General features: G+C 44.0%; 1 protein-coding gene across 12 annotated transcripts in view; it reads right to left on the bottom strand.

Annotated features, from left to right (window-relative positions):
- The window catches only part of LOC126998870 (uncharacterized), a 62,066-nt gene that overhangs the window by 20,775 nt on the left and 26,124 nt on the right, over positions 1-15,167 (bottom strand). For 5 of the 12 annotated variants that reach the window (XM_050861054.1, XM_050861055.1, XM_050861053.1 and 2 more), the window contains exons 2-3: positions 7,744-8,235; positions 2,859-2,913 (exon numbers count right to left, since the gene is read on the bottom strand). In XM_050861054.1, coding sequence (XP_050717011.1) covers positions 2,859-2,913; positions 7,744-8,204 — 516 coding nt within the window. In that variant the 5' untranslated portion in view covers positions 8,205-8,235. Of the gene's footprint in view, positions 1-2,858; positions 2,914-4,463; positions 5,126-5,541; positions 5,761-7,415; positions 7,500-7,743; positions 8,236-14,589; positions 14,679-15,167 lie in introns of those variants that run through there. The other 7 variants (XM_050861057.1, XM_050861056.1, XM_050861064.1 and 4 more) reach the window with 7 other exon arrangements.

The following is a 15,167-nucleotide window of genomic DNA, read 5'->3' as shown; positions in this document are numbered from 1 at the left end:
TGTTTATATAATGATGCCATATTAATCAAAATGAACCTATCTACGACTCATTATTATTATTATGTGACTAGAGGTAAATCTTTTAAATGTTACCTTCCTTTCCTCCTTCTCTCCTTCCTTCCTTTATTTTTTTCCTTTCTTCCTTCATTTCTTTTCTCCCTCCCTCCCTCCTTCCTTTCTTCCTTCCTGCCTTCCATCATTCCTTTCTTACTCACTCATTTCCTTCCTTACTTCCATCCCTCCTTCCTTCCTTCCTTCCTTATTTTCTTCCTTCTTAAGCGCATACGCCGTGGATTCTTTTTTTCTTTTTCAGTCATTCAAAGGTCACGCATTCCACACTTTGATAAGACTAATAGTGGGGATCTTAGTCGTAATCTCTCTCTCTCTCTCTCTCTCTCTCTCTCTCATCCCTTTATTCTCCGTCCCTTCCTTTTCACGTTTTCTTTATTTTCTTTTTCTTTTCCCACGCCGCCTATATTACTCCTTTCTCCCTTAACACATTGTCCTCCATTCTTCATTTCCTTCTCTTCATTTCTTCCTAAACCCACTAAGCCTTCATTTTTAAGCGCTCCATTCTTCGCTTCCCTCTCTTCCTTTCTCTTTAAGCTCACCACGCCTTCCTTCCTTAACTCATTGTACTCCTCTTTCATTCTGCACTTCCTTCTCTTCCTTTATCTCTAATCCCAACATCCCTTCCTTCCTTCCTCAGAACATTGTATACTCCTCCATTCTCCATTTTCCCTATCGTCCTTTCTCTTAGCCCACCACGCCTTCCTTCCTTGACTTCTTTTACCTCATTCTCCAGTTCCTTCTTTTCCTTTCTCTCTAAGCCCATTCCTTCCTTCTATCACATGCAGTGCACTCCATATTCTCCATTTCCCTCGCTTCCTTTTATTTTAGCCCACCACGCCTTCCTTCCTGAACGCATCTTACCCCCAACAACTCCCTCTCAAACCGTTTATGCGTCCTAACAGTGCACTCGAGAAAGTACGCAATGTGGCTGCTCTCTTCCTTTCTTCCAACCCTCCCTCTCCCTCTGCCCTAAAACTCCTCTCCTATTTAACTAACGCTTTTCTGGCATTTCCATGGAGCTGCTGCCGTCGTGACCACTGATTCTAAACGCTGGCTTGACCTGACCCGTAACTTAACTGCTGCAGGGTCCTAACAAGGTTCTCCTGACACGAAATCTGCCCATTGTGTTTCCTTTTTTACGGTTCAAGGTCGTGGGTGTTTTCTGTGTAGAGCTGCGCGTGTGTGTTGGGGTACGAACCTATTGTATCTTGCAGGGGTTTGTGTGTGTGTGTGTGTGTGTGTGTGTGTGTGTGTGTGTGTGTGTGTGTGTGTGTGTGTGTGTGTGTGTTATTCAGCTTCTTTAGTCTTAGTTTTCTGTGTGTTTATACGTGCAGTTGCGTGACGTCTGAGGATCTATTGAATTTTATGGTCGTCCTTATCCCTCGCTTTTTACGTGTTCGTGTTTTCTGTGGATCTCCTTTTTGTGTTGTCGGTGAGATACTGTTTTGGACTGTGATCATCTTGTGGTTTAGATCTGAGTCATGGCTTTGGTGCTGATGTGAGATTGCTTTCCCCCTCGCTCTCTTCCACCCTCTGTTTTTGTGTCGCTATTCCCTCCTCCTTTTCGTCTTGGTTCTTATAGAGGTGACTTTGGATTTTGGTCTTGTGTATATTATCCTGGTTGATGATTTAGATATTGATATGGAGCTTATTCTTCCTTTCTTTTATTCTTTTATTTTCGTGTTGGTGTTTTCAATCTTTCATCTTGGTTCTGAAGGATGATTTGAGGGGATTGGATCTTGTGTTTAAGATTTGAATGATTTAATTTTTCGGGGCGAACTGACTGCTGTTAAAACAACCGCATTGCGTTCTTTTTACAGTCTGTTCTATTGATTAAGACTCATAAAAGCTTTGAGGGTGAGGGAATTTTGTGGGTAAAATATGACATGAAAAGTGTAAGTGTGGAGGGGATAGAAAACGAGGATCACAAGGAAGAGAAAGGAAGAAAATTATTTGTTTGCTCGTGTCTGATTTTCACCTAATTATTTATTTACCCATTTATTCACTGATCAGTTTATTTATTTACTTGTTTTATATATTACTGCATCCACACATTCATTACTATCAGGAGCAGGTCGTTACAGCTTGACGCACTCCCAAGGGGCCGTGTGGACGCGAGTGATTATTGCGTTTATACATAACTGATTATAGTTAATAATTAAGAGGGATGAAGAAATATGGTGGTGCAGCAATTTGTGTTTTGATGCAGGTAGTTGTGAAGGCTTTAATTACCCACTTGCCCTCTTTACGCAATCAAGTTTAAACGTAGATTTTAGGAAAGAACTGGAAAATTGTTATGATTATTCTGTGTTGTTCATGATAGTTCTCAGTAATAGTTTTTAGGAGAGAACATAAAAAAAAATATTATGATTACTCTTGTTTGCGATAGTTCCGCATCACAAATCTATTTACAAACAAACGATCGTAATATTGATGCTATAGTTTACCTGGCTAGTTAAAAAGATACTGAATTTGATAACATGTGGTAGTATAATAATAAGGATAATAATAATAATAAGAGGAAGCAGAAGAAAAAGAAGAAGAAGAAGTAATAATAGAAGATGAAGAAGAAGAAAGAAGAAGTAGTAGAAAAAGAAGAAAAGAGAAAGAAAAACAAGTAGTAGAAGAAATAATAATAAGAATAATAAGAAGAAGAATAAGAAGAAGACGAAGAAGAAGAAGAAGAGATGAAGAAGAAGAAAAGCAGGAGAAAAATAAAATAAAATAAAATAAAAAGAACAACAACGATAAAGAAAAGGAAGTAAACAACAACAACACCGCCTTACCTTTCCATCCTTGGTGTAGGTGCGAACAGTGGTCTCGGTCTTGGTCTTGGCCATCCTGTCGGCGCAGCACGGGAAGAGAGAGAGGAAAGCACGTGAGCACATTTTGCAGAGTGAACACTTAATTCGAGAAGGGAAGATGTGGAAGTAATAACTCTTTAACCTTAACGTGTAACTCAGCTTCTGTCTACTAGTGGTGTGTGCGTGTATGTGTGTGTGTGTGTGTGTGTGTGTGTGTGTGTGTGTGTGTGTGTGTGTGTGGGTGTAACTTTATCTTACTGCACCGGGGACTTTTTCTTTTCCTTATCTGATTATTATATACCACTCACTAAGCATCAATTTCCTACAGTAGATGTTGGTGACGCTATACAATCATCAGGACACCTCTCCTCCCGAAAGTGACCTCTCTTTCGGCCACCTCTTTTGATTCTTTTTTTAGGAGCAGCGAGTAGCGGTTTTTTTATTTTATTATTGTTTCCTTTTTTTGTGCCCTTGAGCTGTCTCCTTTGTTGTAAAAAAAAAATACTATGATTCTCCCCACTTTACTTTTTCGTACACTATTTTGTTTTCTGCTCTCTACATCAATATCAATAACAGTCTTTTTCTTAGTGTGTTGTGTCAGCAGTGAATATTACTCAATGGATGTATTTTCTTAACTATTGCCCTTGTTTTCCCACCGCTCGTGTTCTCCTGCACTAAACTAGAGGAGGTTAACAGGTGAAAGATGCAGGGCGCCACAAGTATCACTCTAAATCTCTGCCACTCAGCACTTGTTTCCTGCTTCCCGCAATAGCTAATGTGTGTGTCTGTGAGGGTGTGAGTGTGAAGTGGAGGCGAATGTTGAGAGTGAAGCAGCGTGAGGCAGCCCCGACACGTTCACTAATACCCTCCACCCTTGCCTGGTCATGCTGCTTTGGCTTACAGGCGATGACCGATACAAGGCTGATGAAAGGCCTCAGGTATGTGTTGCTACATCTTCCTCAACCGTGTTTTGCTCGTCCAAGAACCCCCAAACACATGATGGTGGATCCTGACTTTGTTTAATAGAATGTTGTTAATAGGATGTTGTGTATGGATAGAGAGCTGAGAAATGATCCCAAGTTTGTGCTGTTCATCTACCCTAACCGTGTTTTGTATATATGAGAAAAGGCAAGCTTGTGGTGGAGCCAGGGCCGGAGTTAAGGATGGGCGACAGGGATTATAGCCACTGAGCCCCACACAATAAGGGTCCACATACATATACAGTGAATTCAGATCTTTTTTACTTTTTGCTTGTTAGGAGCTTCTTCAAAATGCTAAACCTCAGGAACCCCAAAACTCTTAATCCAGCCCTGGTAGTAACTCACTCGCATTTGGTAACGGCATGCTGTTTATTAACGGGAAGAAAACACCTGGAAGAGATCGTGTTAATGCAGCACCAGTTACCACCAAGCACTTTACGAGGCATGTTAAAATGAAGCGGCTTACTGTACTGAGTTAGTCATTCCACCATGTTAGTGTTTTCAAGTTTTCCCGGGCACTGCAAGGTGAGAGACGGAGGGGGGGGTGGGGGCAGCGCTGGGTTACTGCAACACAAACACAAACATCACACACGCACGCGAGCCTCACCTAGCCGACGCCCCCGCACCCTTAGCATTGGCATTCTTGGGTTTGGGAGTCCTTTGCGTTTCCTTCACATTGTGTTTGGCCCAGTTAAGTCGGAACGATCCTCCAGTCTGTGGGGAGGAGTGCCGCGACCACTGTATCCTCGTCTTGCCGTCATTCTTCTTGCTAAACGTGGAGGGGATTATGTCGAAGAAAGGCAAGTGTGTGGGGTTACCGCCCTGCTTGTCTGTGAACGTAATCTCGTGCTCGCCTGGTGCATGGTCCTCGCATTGGTAGTGGTAGTGAATGTGATAGTGGGTTTGTTGGTCCGCAGAGTTTCGCAGTTTTTTCCCGCCGCCGCCGCCGCCGCTACCCGCTCCCCCACGTGGGGTTTTCGAGACCATCTTGCTGAGGGCCTGGGCGGAGCTGCGAGGGCCGGCCACCACGGAGGTCATAGTGTTTGGGGTGCTGACGGACGGGTGGACGGAGGAATGAATGTCAAGCTAATGGAGTCTCGTGTCACATTCCATTCTCACGTTCCCATGAGCGTCCACGAGGCCCTCATGGTGGCCGTCATCACCAAACACTGAAGCTCCTGAATGTGTGAGGGAATATGGAGCAGGCGGTGGGGGGCGGCATGGGCGGCGTGCAGGTGTGAGCGGGCGGCACGTGCGGGCGCCTGAGGGAGGAGAGCACCGCGGTAGTGTTGCCTGGAGCACCTTCCAAGCCGAACTACCGCCGCCTTCGTCAGCCGGCCTCGGCACCGCTGCCTGCTGATCAATACCATCCCATAAGTCTCCCTGTTGCTCGTCACTCGCGGCCTCGAACTACTAAAAAAATGTAGTGTAAGGTCCCCTCGAGGTCGTGGTCAGTAGGTCAAACGCCATGGACCCAATGTCAAACCCGCATAACAGAGGAACCTTTACATAAATAAGCGCAGCAGCAACGGATGGGCAGGACAGAACATTGCGAAAATAAAACAACTAATCCCTTCCCAGCAAAGAGTGCATGACAGCCAGCTAGACAGAAGCAAGTCAATGGCTGTTAGGGATGGCAACGACGCATGAACGTATAGACAGCAAAGACAATTAACCGAGAGTACCGTCTGGTCGGCCCTTCAAGTCCCTGCTGCATTTGGTCGCGGTGAGGCATGATGGTTACCCGCGGGATGCTGGGCGAGGTAGTGACGCTGGTTGTGAGGTAGTTGAAGGTCGGGGCTGGATGGAGGGCTGCTGGAGGCGCTTCCCGGCCGCTCCGCTCTGCTCTCGCTATCCACACTGCAGCTTGGACTGAGGGAAACAGCTGGAAAACCCCTCTGTTCCCCTCTGCGCAATGCACCACCCCTCAACCACGTTAAAAACGCTATAAAAATCACTCCTTAAGCCTCCAGTACCTTTAAAATCCTCCATTAAACTCCATAAGACTCGATATATTGCGTTACACCACCAAATCAAGGAATATCACGTGAACTGCTATCTCGTACCAGGTGTTCGGACTGGAAACACGTGAAACCGGTACCTTTAAATATCCCTCTGGGCGCTGAACTTTAACATGACAGATGCCGTAGAGGGTTTTTGCGACCCCTTCTCGAGGACGCCGCCGGCCAAGACATCTTAAGGGGAGTGAAAGTGGGAAAGGGGAAAAAAATATGAATGCATGGTGAGCGGAGTCGAGGGAAACGGAGGATTGGAAACTGCCTGCGGGGGGAGCTGCGCGAGACGAGGCTGTCTTGGTCTTCGCCACACCTGCATTTCGAATTCAAAAGGTGCCTCGCATTCTTCCTCTTGACCACACCTAGACCAAATTAGGCAGATGAAAGGTAAATATAGAAGCTCTCTCTATTTTCTAACATAAAACAGGGTATTACTATGTTTATAACAGCCCATAGACTCGTATAAGCAATAATAAGGTTGTCTCTTTCTTTTTATAACTAGATCGATACCAAATAACATATATGCTGTCAAAAATGTGTGGAGTTGAATATATTTCCTCACATAATGCAGTACATCACCATGACCTCCGCAACCTATTCACGTAAAGCTAAAACACTATCCCATCAAACTATAGATTTCGACAACACATTTTTATATACGAGTTATCCTCTTAAATACCTTCAGTCAATACAAGCATAAATATTTCCAAGTTTTACTCTTATCCATCCTCCTATCCACCATTATCGTGCTGGTGTTACTCGATATGATGTAAAGGAAATCGAAGCCGTCATGCATATGTTAGCGAAGTCACGAGCGGCGGGACTCTGCAGAAACCTCGCGCGCTGAAACAGGCGAGTCCCTCCTGAAACATTCTGGCTCAAGGTCGTGAAGGCAGCGAGGATGGTCCCGTGGCGAAGGAAGAGGGTCAATGCCACGCCGAGAGAGAGAGAGAGAGAGAGAGAGAGAGAGAGAATCCTCATCAATAAGGAGTAAGAAGCTGTTGCCGCGTGTTCCTGGACTTGCATTATGATAAAAGAGGAAAAGCAAAAACTCGATACGGTCTTGTGAGGACAATAAATGGAGAGAGAGAGAGAGAGAGAGAGAGAGAGAGAGAGAGAGAGAGAGAGAGAGAGAGAGAGAGAGAGAGAACACGCATCCACTACGTCAAAAAGTAAAACCAAAATGAGGGCGGAACACAATTTGCATAAACTAAGGAGAGGCAGAGGAGGAAGGGGGGCAGGAGGAGGGGAGGGGCAAGCTAAGGGGCGGGAGGGAAGGGAGGAGGAAGGAGGACGTGATGCTGGGCAGGAATCGTCTCTCTCGGTATGTGTGTGTGTCTGGCGTGTCTTATAACATTGACATGCAGGAGTTGGGCACGGTGGGCGATGAAGCGAAGCGAGTCGGAGCCTTTGTCATGGTCATGCTTGTATTTCCTATTGTTGTGCGTGCGTGCTTGTTTTGGGCAGCTCGTAGAATGTCTAAGTGTGAAGTTATGCAAGCGTGTAACCTGATACCAAATGCAAGAAATGGAGTTATGGCTTACTGAAAGGGTTAGTGATGTTGAGCGGAGGACATGTGCAGAATCCTTGGCTCCTTCAAAGAGTGAGGAGGAATAGGATGTAAGAAGGATATGAGGGTAAAGCCAGGTATATTTCCTCGATGTTAAATAGGCATGCGCAGAAGTGACATAGCTGTTGTCTGCGCAGGTTAGTGTCAGTCAGGCAGCCAGTCAGTCAACCAATCCCGGAGCGTGTGTTAACAGGCACTTCCTCGGTCACAAAAGCATGCGCCGAGGAGTCACTCTTCACATGCGCGGAAGTGTCAAACAGTCAACCAATCCTCGCGCGTGCGTCAACTGGTCAACAGGTTACCTTTTGCCTTTGGGCGTGGAGGTGACGGTGAGGGAGGAGCGTCTGTTGGTCTCATAGTTGACGTTGGCGCGCTGGGTGGTGCCGCTGACGAAGGCCTGGCAGGTGGTGATGAAGCGGGCGCCCTTCACACCCTGCACCTCCACCCCGCTGCCGCCGTCGCTGCTGAACTGAAACGTCTTTGCCACCATCCCTCCTGTAGTGGCCTGTTGGCGCACCCCGAGGTTCCTAGCGATGACAGGCTTCCTGTTCCCGCATATCCCTGGGCTGGTGGTGATGAGCGCTGCCTTCCTGGAGGCGTGAGTGCCCCTCGCCGGGACGCCCCAGCGCCCCGGAGAGCTCGCCAGTAGTGTTCCGCCCGTCATTTTGAAAGGGCCGCCACCTGGGTCGATTTCCAAAAGTACCTCTTGGGTTTCCGCTTCGACTTCGTGATGCACTTGCGGTTTGGAGCAACATTTACCCATACAGGTGCACGACGGGCCTCAGAAATGCAACCTTCGTGGGATAACACTTTTAATGTAACACTTCATCGAAAGCATAACACCACTCACTTCTTTACTCAATATTCCTACCATCAACACTTCAATGGCGCGTGGCGGGCTTTAGAAATATACCCTTTGTGGGATAATGGTCCTTTTGCAACACTTTCGAAATCTTAACACCACTGCCTTCCTTTCTTAATATTATTCTTCCCAACAACACTTTAGTTAATGGAGCGCGGCGGACCTCAGAAATACACCCTTTTGCAATGTATCCTTGAAAGCGTACCAACACTTCCTATTCGTGCCATCACGTTCTCACCATCAACACCTTTATTGCAACACATCCATGGAATCGCAACACCACTCCCTATCCTACATACATACTATTGTCCTTGCCATCGCCACTTCCCTTCCCTTCCCTCCAAACGAGTTAAAAAAAAAAGTAATTGAAGTTCATATACACCTCTACAAATGTCAGTAATTCGATCATCAGTTTTCACCATTCCTTATTCTACATTCACACTATTTCCTTTGCCATCACCACTCCCCTTCCCTTATCACGAGTAAAAAAAAGTATATAATGTTCGTATTCACACCCACAAACGTCATATCCATTTTCATGAACTCGGTTATCAGTTTTCACTACTCCCTAATCGCCATCGCCACTCCCCTTTCCTTTCCCACAAGTAAAAACCGTTATTAAAGTTCCTATCCACACCCACAAACGTCTTATCCATTTTCAAGAATTCACTTATCAGTTTTCACTACTCCCTAATCGCCATCGCCACTCCCCTTTCCTTTCCCACAAGTAAAAACCGTTATTAAAGTTCCTATCGACACCCACAAACGTCGTATCCATTTTCAAGAATTCAGTTATCAGTTTTCACTACTCCCTAATCGCCATCGCCACTCCCCTTTCCTTTCCCACAAGTAAAAACCGTTATTAAAGTTCCTATCCACACCCACAAACGTCTTATCCAGCTTCAGGAATTCGGTTATCAGTTTCCTTGAAAATGTGCGCAGTGATACGATGGCTTCAAATATCTTAATCGCGGGGTAATAGAGACGTCGCTATTTACTCACTGGCTGTCAGATATGTGAAGGCTAATCCACGAGTTTGAGCCTTATAATCCACTCTGGTAAGACGATACAAAAAGATCCGTTCGCTTTGCCACAAACTCTCGAAAGCAGTATCAGGGATGCAAATATATTCCATCGCAATTATGAAGTAAAGTAAACATCTCGAAGCTGTCCATCATGTGTCAGTCAGCGAGATAAGAACCAGTTTTTTTCATACTCAGGCTCGGCGTTCCTGCACTTCCTAAAAAGTAGCGAAGACAAGTCGTTGGTAATCAGTCATATTGTTACTTGACGCACAGGACTTAACAAAACCATTACTGCTGTGGAGAAAGAGGGAATTTGAGGACATTGACCACAAGCCACGAAACTACAAACCAACAGTAAAAAAAAAAGTGTGATAATGTGGGTCTACTTTAAAACTCAAACGAAGAGGAAAGGGTCATATTCTCACTTCGGCGCTCAAGTTCACATATTTGACAAAGGTTCCGTAAGAGTTGTGGGCATTTGTATGGGTAGTTTCATGACCCTGGTGCCATGTTTTGTGACCCTAGTGAGAGTCTGACAAGTCTGCTGCGCCGTGAATGTGAAAATAACTTGTGAGAATCCAACTACTCTTCTTTGTGGCTGTAGGAAATAGTTGTTGTATAGAGCTGGAAGCGTTTGCAGATACGGACCCGGTGTTCTTCAGACTGCTCATGCTGTGACCTCGTTTTCACTTGAGTATTGCCCTCACGAACCAGTTTCAAGATCTTGGCGTTAACTAAGAGCTATGTCTCCCTCGCTGTATTGTTGCGCCCACTAAACCAAACTTTCCAACTTTTTCCCTCGCTGTATGGTATTTGATCGTCTATTTGTGAAGAAGTGGCGACCTATTGAACTCTATTGGTAGTTTATCGAGTCCCAGTTACATGTGATGCGCGACCCGCACTTAGAAGCTTCGGAACCCTGAGCTACATGGGTGGTTTATCGTGCTCTCTCTCCACCCCACACCGCGTAACACCAGCAGCCAAAGGAGTTACCATCCATCCCTCGTCTTCCCTCTCCTCCTCTCCCGCGGCCCCAGCACAGCACAAACCAATACTTGATTTCCTGCTATCCTTCGCATTAAAGGTAAAGAGGCTGAATCTACGTTTAATCATAGTAGTACTGTATTACCTCGCGCGAAAATGCATAATTAGACGGTAGTAAGTGTTTTGAAAGTGCTGAGGCATGAACGAAGACCACCGTGCAGCGAGGAAGGAGTTGCGAGAGATACACTTACTTCTTACTACAAAAAAATAAGTTGCCGTGTGATTGGCGCGAACACTTTACCTGGATACCAAATGAACGAGGCCTCACAAAAGAGCAATAATCATGGTAACAGAATAAATGTTACTCATGTATAAAAAAAGTAAATCATTTTTGCTACTTAACACGATTGCACACTCTACAAGTAACCTCAACACAAGCGTCACACAGAGGGAAGAAGAAAGTTAGTGATGCCATTAAAACAAACGCTTGACTGCGCCTCTGTAAACACTCATAACATACATCACCAGGAACGCCTTATTTTACCCGCCGCGCCACTGTAATCACGCGCCCACGACATGCGTACCCAGAGCTATACCCTTCTCTTTGTGGGTGCAACGGTGGGTGAGCAAACAGACAAAAGACTCGGTTCTCAGACTTAACGATACAATATACACAATGACTGAAGCACACACACACACACACACACACACCTGCACTCGTTCACTCCCTTCCTCTGTTCCTCTCCTCCCTACCTTCCTTACTCCAACTTTCACTAACTCATGCTCACACCCTCCCTCCATTTTTTCCCTCCCTCTATCCCTTCCTCACCCACTCCTTCACTCTCTCCCTTTGTTCCCTTCTCCTTCCTTTTCTCACCTCACTCACTCATGCGTTCACACACTCCTTCCGTCCCTTCCTTCCTTCCTTCCTGACCCACCCACTCTATCCTTGTCCCATCCACTCTCACTAACCTATTAACCTAACTAACTAATTACCTGAATGAAGAAATAAAGAAGGAAATCAACCACCAAATCACAATAACAATAGCAACACAACCAGCACAAAACCACACGTCCTCAGCACCTATAATTATGTGATCTCGTTTGCATTCCTGATCACCTTACACACGACTCGACCCCTTGGAGTATAAGTGAACTAACACCACCACCTGGAGGAGGAGGAAGAGAGGGAGTTCCGGAGGCTGCAGGGGGCGGGGGGGATGCTGTGTCTTCCGTACTAGGCCACCCAATTAACGTAAATCACTCCCTTCCCCCTGGCAGTCATTATTATTGGTGGTGGTGGTGGTGGTGGTGGGTAAGAGGGGTAGTGGGCCAGGATGCATTATAGTCCCCTCCCATCTCTCCCACCCTACCCTACCTCACCCCATCCTCACCTAGCCTTACCTACCTGCCCACCCACCACCTCCTCCTCCTCCTCCTCCTCCTCCTCGCCTTCGTTGCTCAGTTCACTCCCACCCTACTTATTATTGTTTGATCTGCCCCCCCCTGCCCTGACCTGACCTGACCTGTCTTGCCCTGCTCGTGACATGTAATTATAACACAGGGGATGATTTATTGTTCTTGTTATTTTTTGCGTTGTTATTATTATTGTTGATGTTGTTGATGTTGCTTTTCCTTTGTTTGTGCCTTTGGAGTAATGTATCAGGCATCTTAATTATACGTACTTTTATTATCTTTATTATTGTTATTGTTTTTGCGACTCATTTTCAGTTTGTTTTTGTTATCGTTGTTGTTATCGTTATTGTTATTTTTGTCATTGTTATTATCAATATTATCTTCATCATCTTTACACTCGCCAAACACACCATCCATGTCTAATCTCCTTTGTCTGTTTAAGATCTTCGAAAATCATTTACAAGGATATTTTTTTATCTTTCTGGACGAGAGATGTCATTGTTTATTTATCTGGCTCCTGCATCACTGTCGCCGCCTTGAATGCTGGCGAGCGGAATCACTAATGAGATCGCTTTTTTTCTCGGTTTGATCCAGATTATCAACCAGTAATCTTTTTATAACATTGATGCGTTTGTCAGCTCACCTTTTATTAATTCTAGACGCGGGTTGGTTACTTTCCTTAGCAATATGGTGTTTTTCATTAGGTTGTTTTCTATTTTCTTTTATTATAAATTATTTATTATTATCACTTATTTATTTATTTATACAGTTTATTTATTTAGTATGATCTGGATATTTATTTTTATTGTTTACTTTTTTTCGCGTTTTCACATACTTTCGATAATGATTTGTAGCGACTTTCTTACACTATACGCGCGTCTCATTGTTTTTGCTATACAGGAAGACTACGCATTGTCCGTATACTTTTCTTAACGTTCTCACTACTGAATTATTCTCGCTAAAGATTTCCAATGCACATTCAGATTGCCTTGGAGAAAACTTGAACCACTGATAGTACTTCTGTCTCGAGTTTCGCAAAGGGGATAAAAAAAGTCTTGACACCCTTAAACAGCGTTCATATTATAGGATCGCTGTGGAGAGTTGTGACTTGGAGCTGAAGACCGGATGCCCTTCCTGATCTTAGATACTAGATTGATACTAAAGCTTCTAACATTTCCAATTGTGTATCATAATGTTTTTTTTTATTACCACGCTTCCGGCCGGGTGTTTATATAAAGACAAGATGCTGATAATATTGAAAGGATGTTGATGCTATGTGTTTGGTGCGCTGGCGGCCTCACACACACACACACACACACACACACACACACACACACACACACACAAATATTTGCAACATCATGGAACCATTAGTATCATAAGCCTCACTGCCAGCTCTCCTCCATAAGCTTTAACCTACATCAACAACCTCGTCTTTATAACAACCCTCCCTCAAACTTGACATATTAGACAGAAAACAAGCACCATAATCTAAGCAGGAACCACGATTGATGTTATTGATGTGGCCAAGGATGTTTCCGTTCAAGATGACGATGGAAAAGTGACGTGTTTTTATTGATTTGTTTGTTTTGTTTTTATGACTTTATTTTCTCCGATAAATGATTCGCTCTTTAATAATTTACTCGCCGTCAAACATGTAATTATCAAACACGAAAGGGTAAAAAGCCTGAGAACGTGACATGATCTTGTGTATATACATGTTCATTTATTTTCATCTCCATTTATTTTCAGTATCGCACAATCGTGACTTTTATTTACCTTCTTATCATCAAAACAAGAAAAAAAAGTGCATGGGGTCGTGGCGGGTTCTTGTGCCTATACTGTGATCGCTTCTGTATGTGTCAATTTATTTCCCAGTCTTGCATGAGTAACACTTCTAACTTCATCCTCATATAACGTGTCGCTTCAAAGTTGGAAGAAGAAAGTGCATAGAATTGTGGCTGGTCCTTGCGTCTATACTGGGTTCATTTATTTGTGTATCCATTTATTTCCAGTCGTGCATGAGTGAACACTTTTAACGTTAACCTCTGCAAACGTGGAAATTCAGAGTTGCAAGAAGAAAGTGTGTGGTACTGTGAGATGTTTTGTGCATATGCTCTGTTCGCTTATTCATTTATCTACTTATTTCCACTCCTCCATGAGTAATCACTTTTTAAACCTCTTTCTAATCAAACACATAAATTCAAAGTCGCAAGAAGAAAGTGCATGGAATTGTGGGATGTTGTGTACATATACTACGTTCGTTTATTTGTGTATGTATTTATTTTCAAGTTCTGTATAAGAGTAATCACTTTTAACCTCTTCATCAACCTCGTAAAATCAAATTTGCAAGAGGAAAGTGCAAGGAAAGGTTGGACGTTCGTGTCTATAATTATGCTCATTTATTCATTCATATTTACGTATCTGTTTATTCTAGTCCCGCAAGAGTGTCGCTTTTATCTCGCCAAACGAATGAACACTGAAAGCCTCACCATGTCCCGCGCCCACTACATCATCGTCCTAATCAATACAATTCCAAAGTTTTTTTTTTTTTGTGTGTGTGTATTTCAGGTATCGTGTTATAGAAGTCTTCTGCTCTACGTCACTGTTACATCACCATCACCATCAGCACCACAGTCACAACCACCAGTATCAGTCACAACCATTACTATCACCATTACCGTCAACATTTTCTAAGCATTTTTGTGTGTGTATTTCAGGTGTTTTATATAGTATTTTGCTCTACGTCACTGTTACATCACTACCACAACCAGCACCACAGTCAACACCACCGTTATCAACACATTATTTTAAGTAACACATTATAGTAAGCTTGCTCCGTCTGTTAAAACGAAATATACAGTGAAATGAAGTACAGGAAGATCGTATGGCCTTAGAGCGTCAAATCGTCACAGTCACTGCCACCACTACGGCCACCGACATCCTCCCCGTCAGCATCGCACTGCCAGGGGTCACCGCGCACGCCGACACATCGCCTCGCCGTATAACCTGATATGCCTGAGCGTGTAAACAGCCGTGCCTCCCGCTTTAAACAACGCCTCGTCGTAACCCAAATATACCAGAATCAGCGCCCCGACACATCATCAGGTTGTTCTTGACTGATTGGCAGTGTTTTGAACCGTTTTCCTTTACATTCGCCATCTAAGCATTGGTCAAGGTTTATAAACGAACGTGCTTGTGGACTAGCAAACAATCGATAATAAAAGTCACAATAGTGATAACAGTATTGCCAGAATAGATTGATAATAGTGTTGATAATAATAAGAAGAAGAAGAAGAAAAAGAAAAAGAATATAAAGAAGAGTAATTTGTTATCTATTCATTTTCTTTCATAGTTAAAGTTCTCACAATGAAAAGTCAGTTTAAAGAGTGACCGCATTGCAATATTACCGTTTGTTAAATAGAATAAGTGCAGTGAA

This window comes from Eriocheir sinensis, chromosome 15 (assembly GCF_024679095.1).
Source record: "Eriocheir sinensis breed Jianghai 21 chromosome 15, ASM2467909v1, whole genome shotgun sequence".
NCBI lineage: Eukaryota > Metazoa > Arthropoda > Malacostraca > Decapoda > Varunidae > Eriocheir > Eriocheir sinensis.
This window is presented reverse-complemented; position numbering and strand designations above follow the sequence as displayed.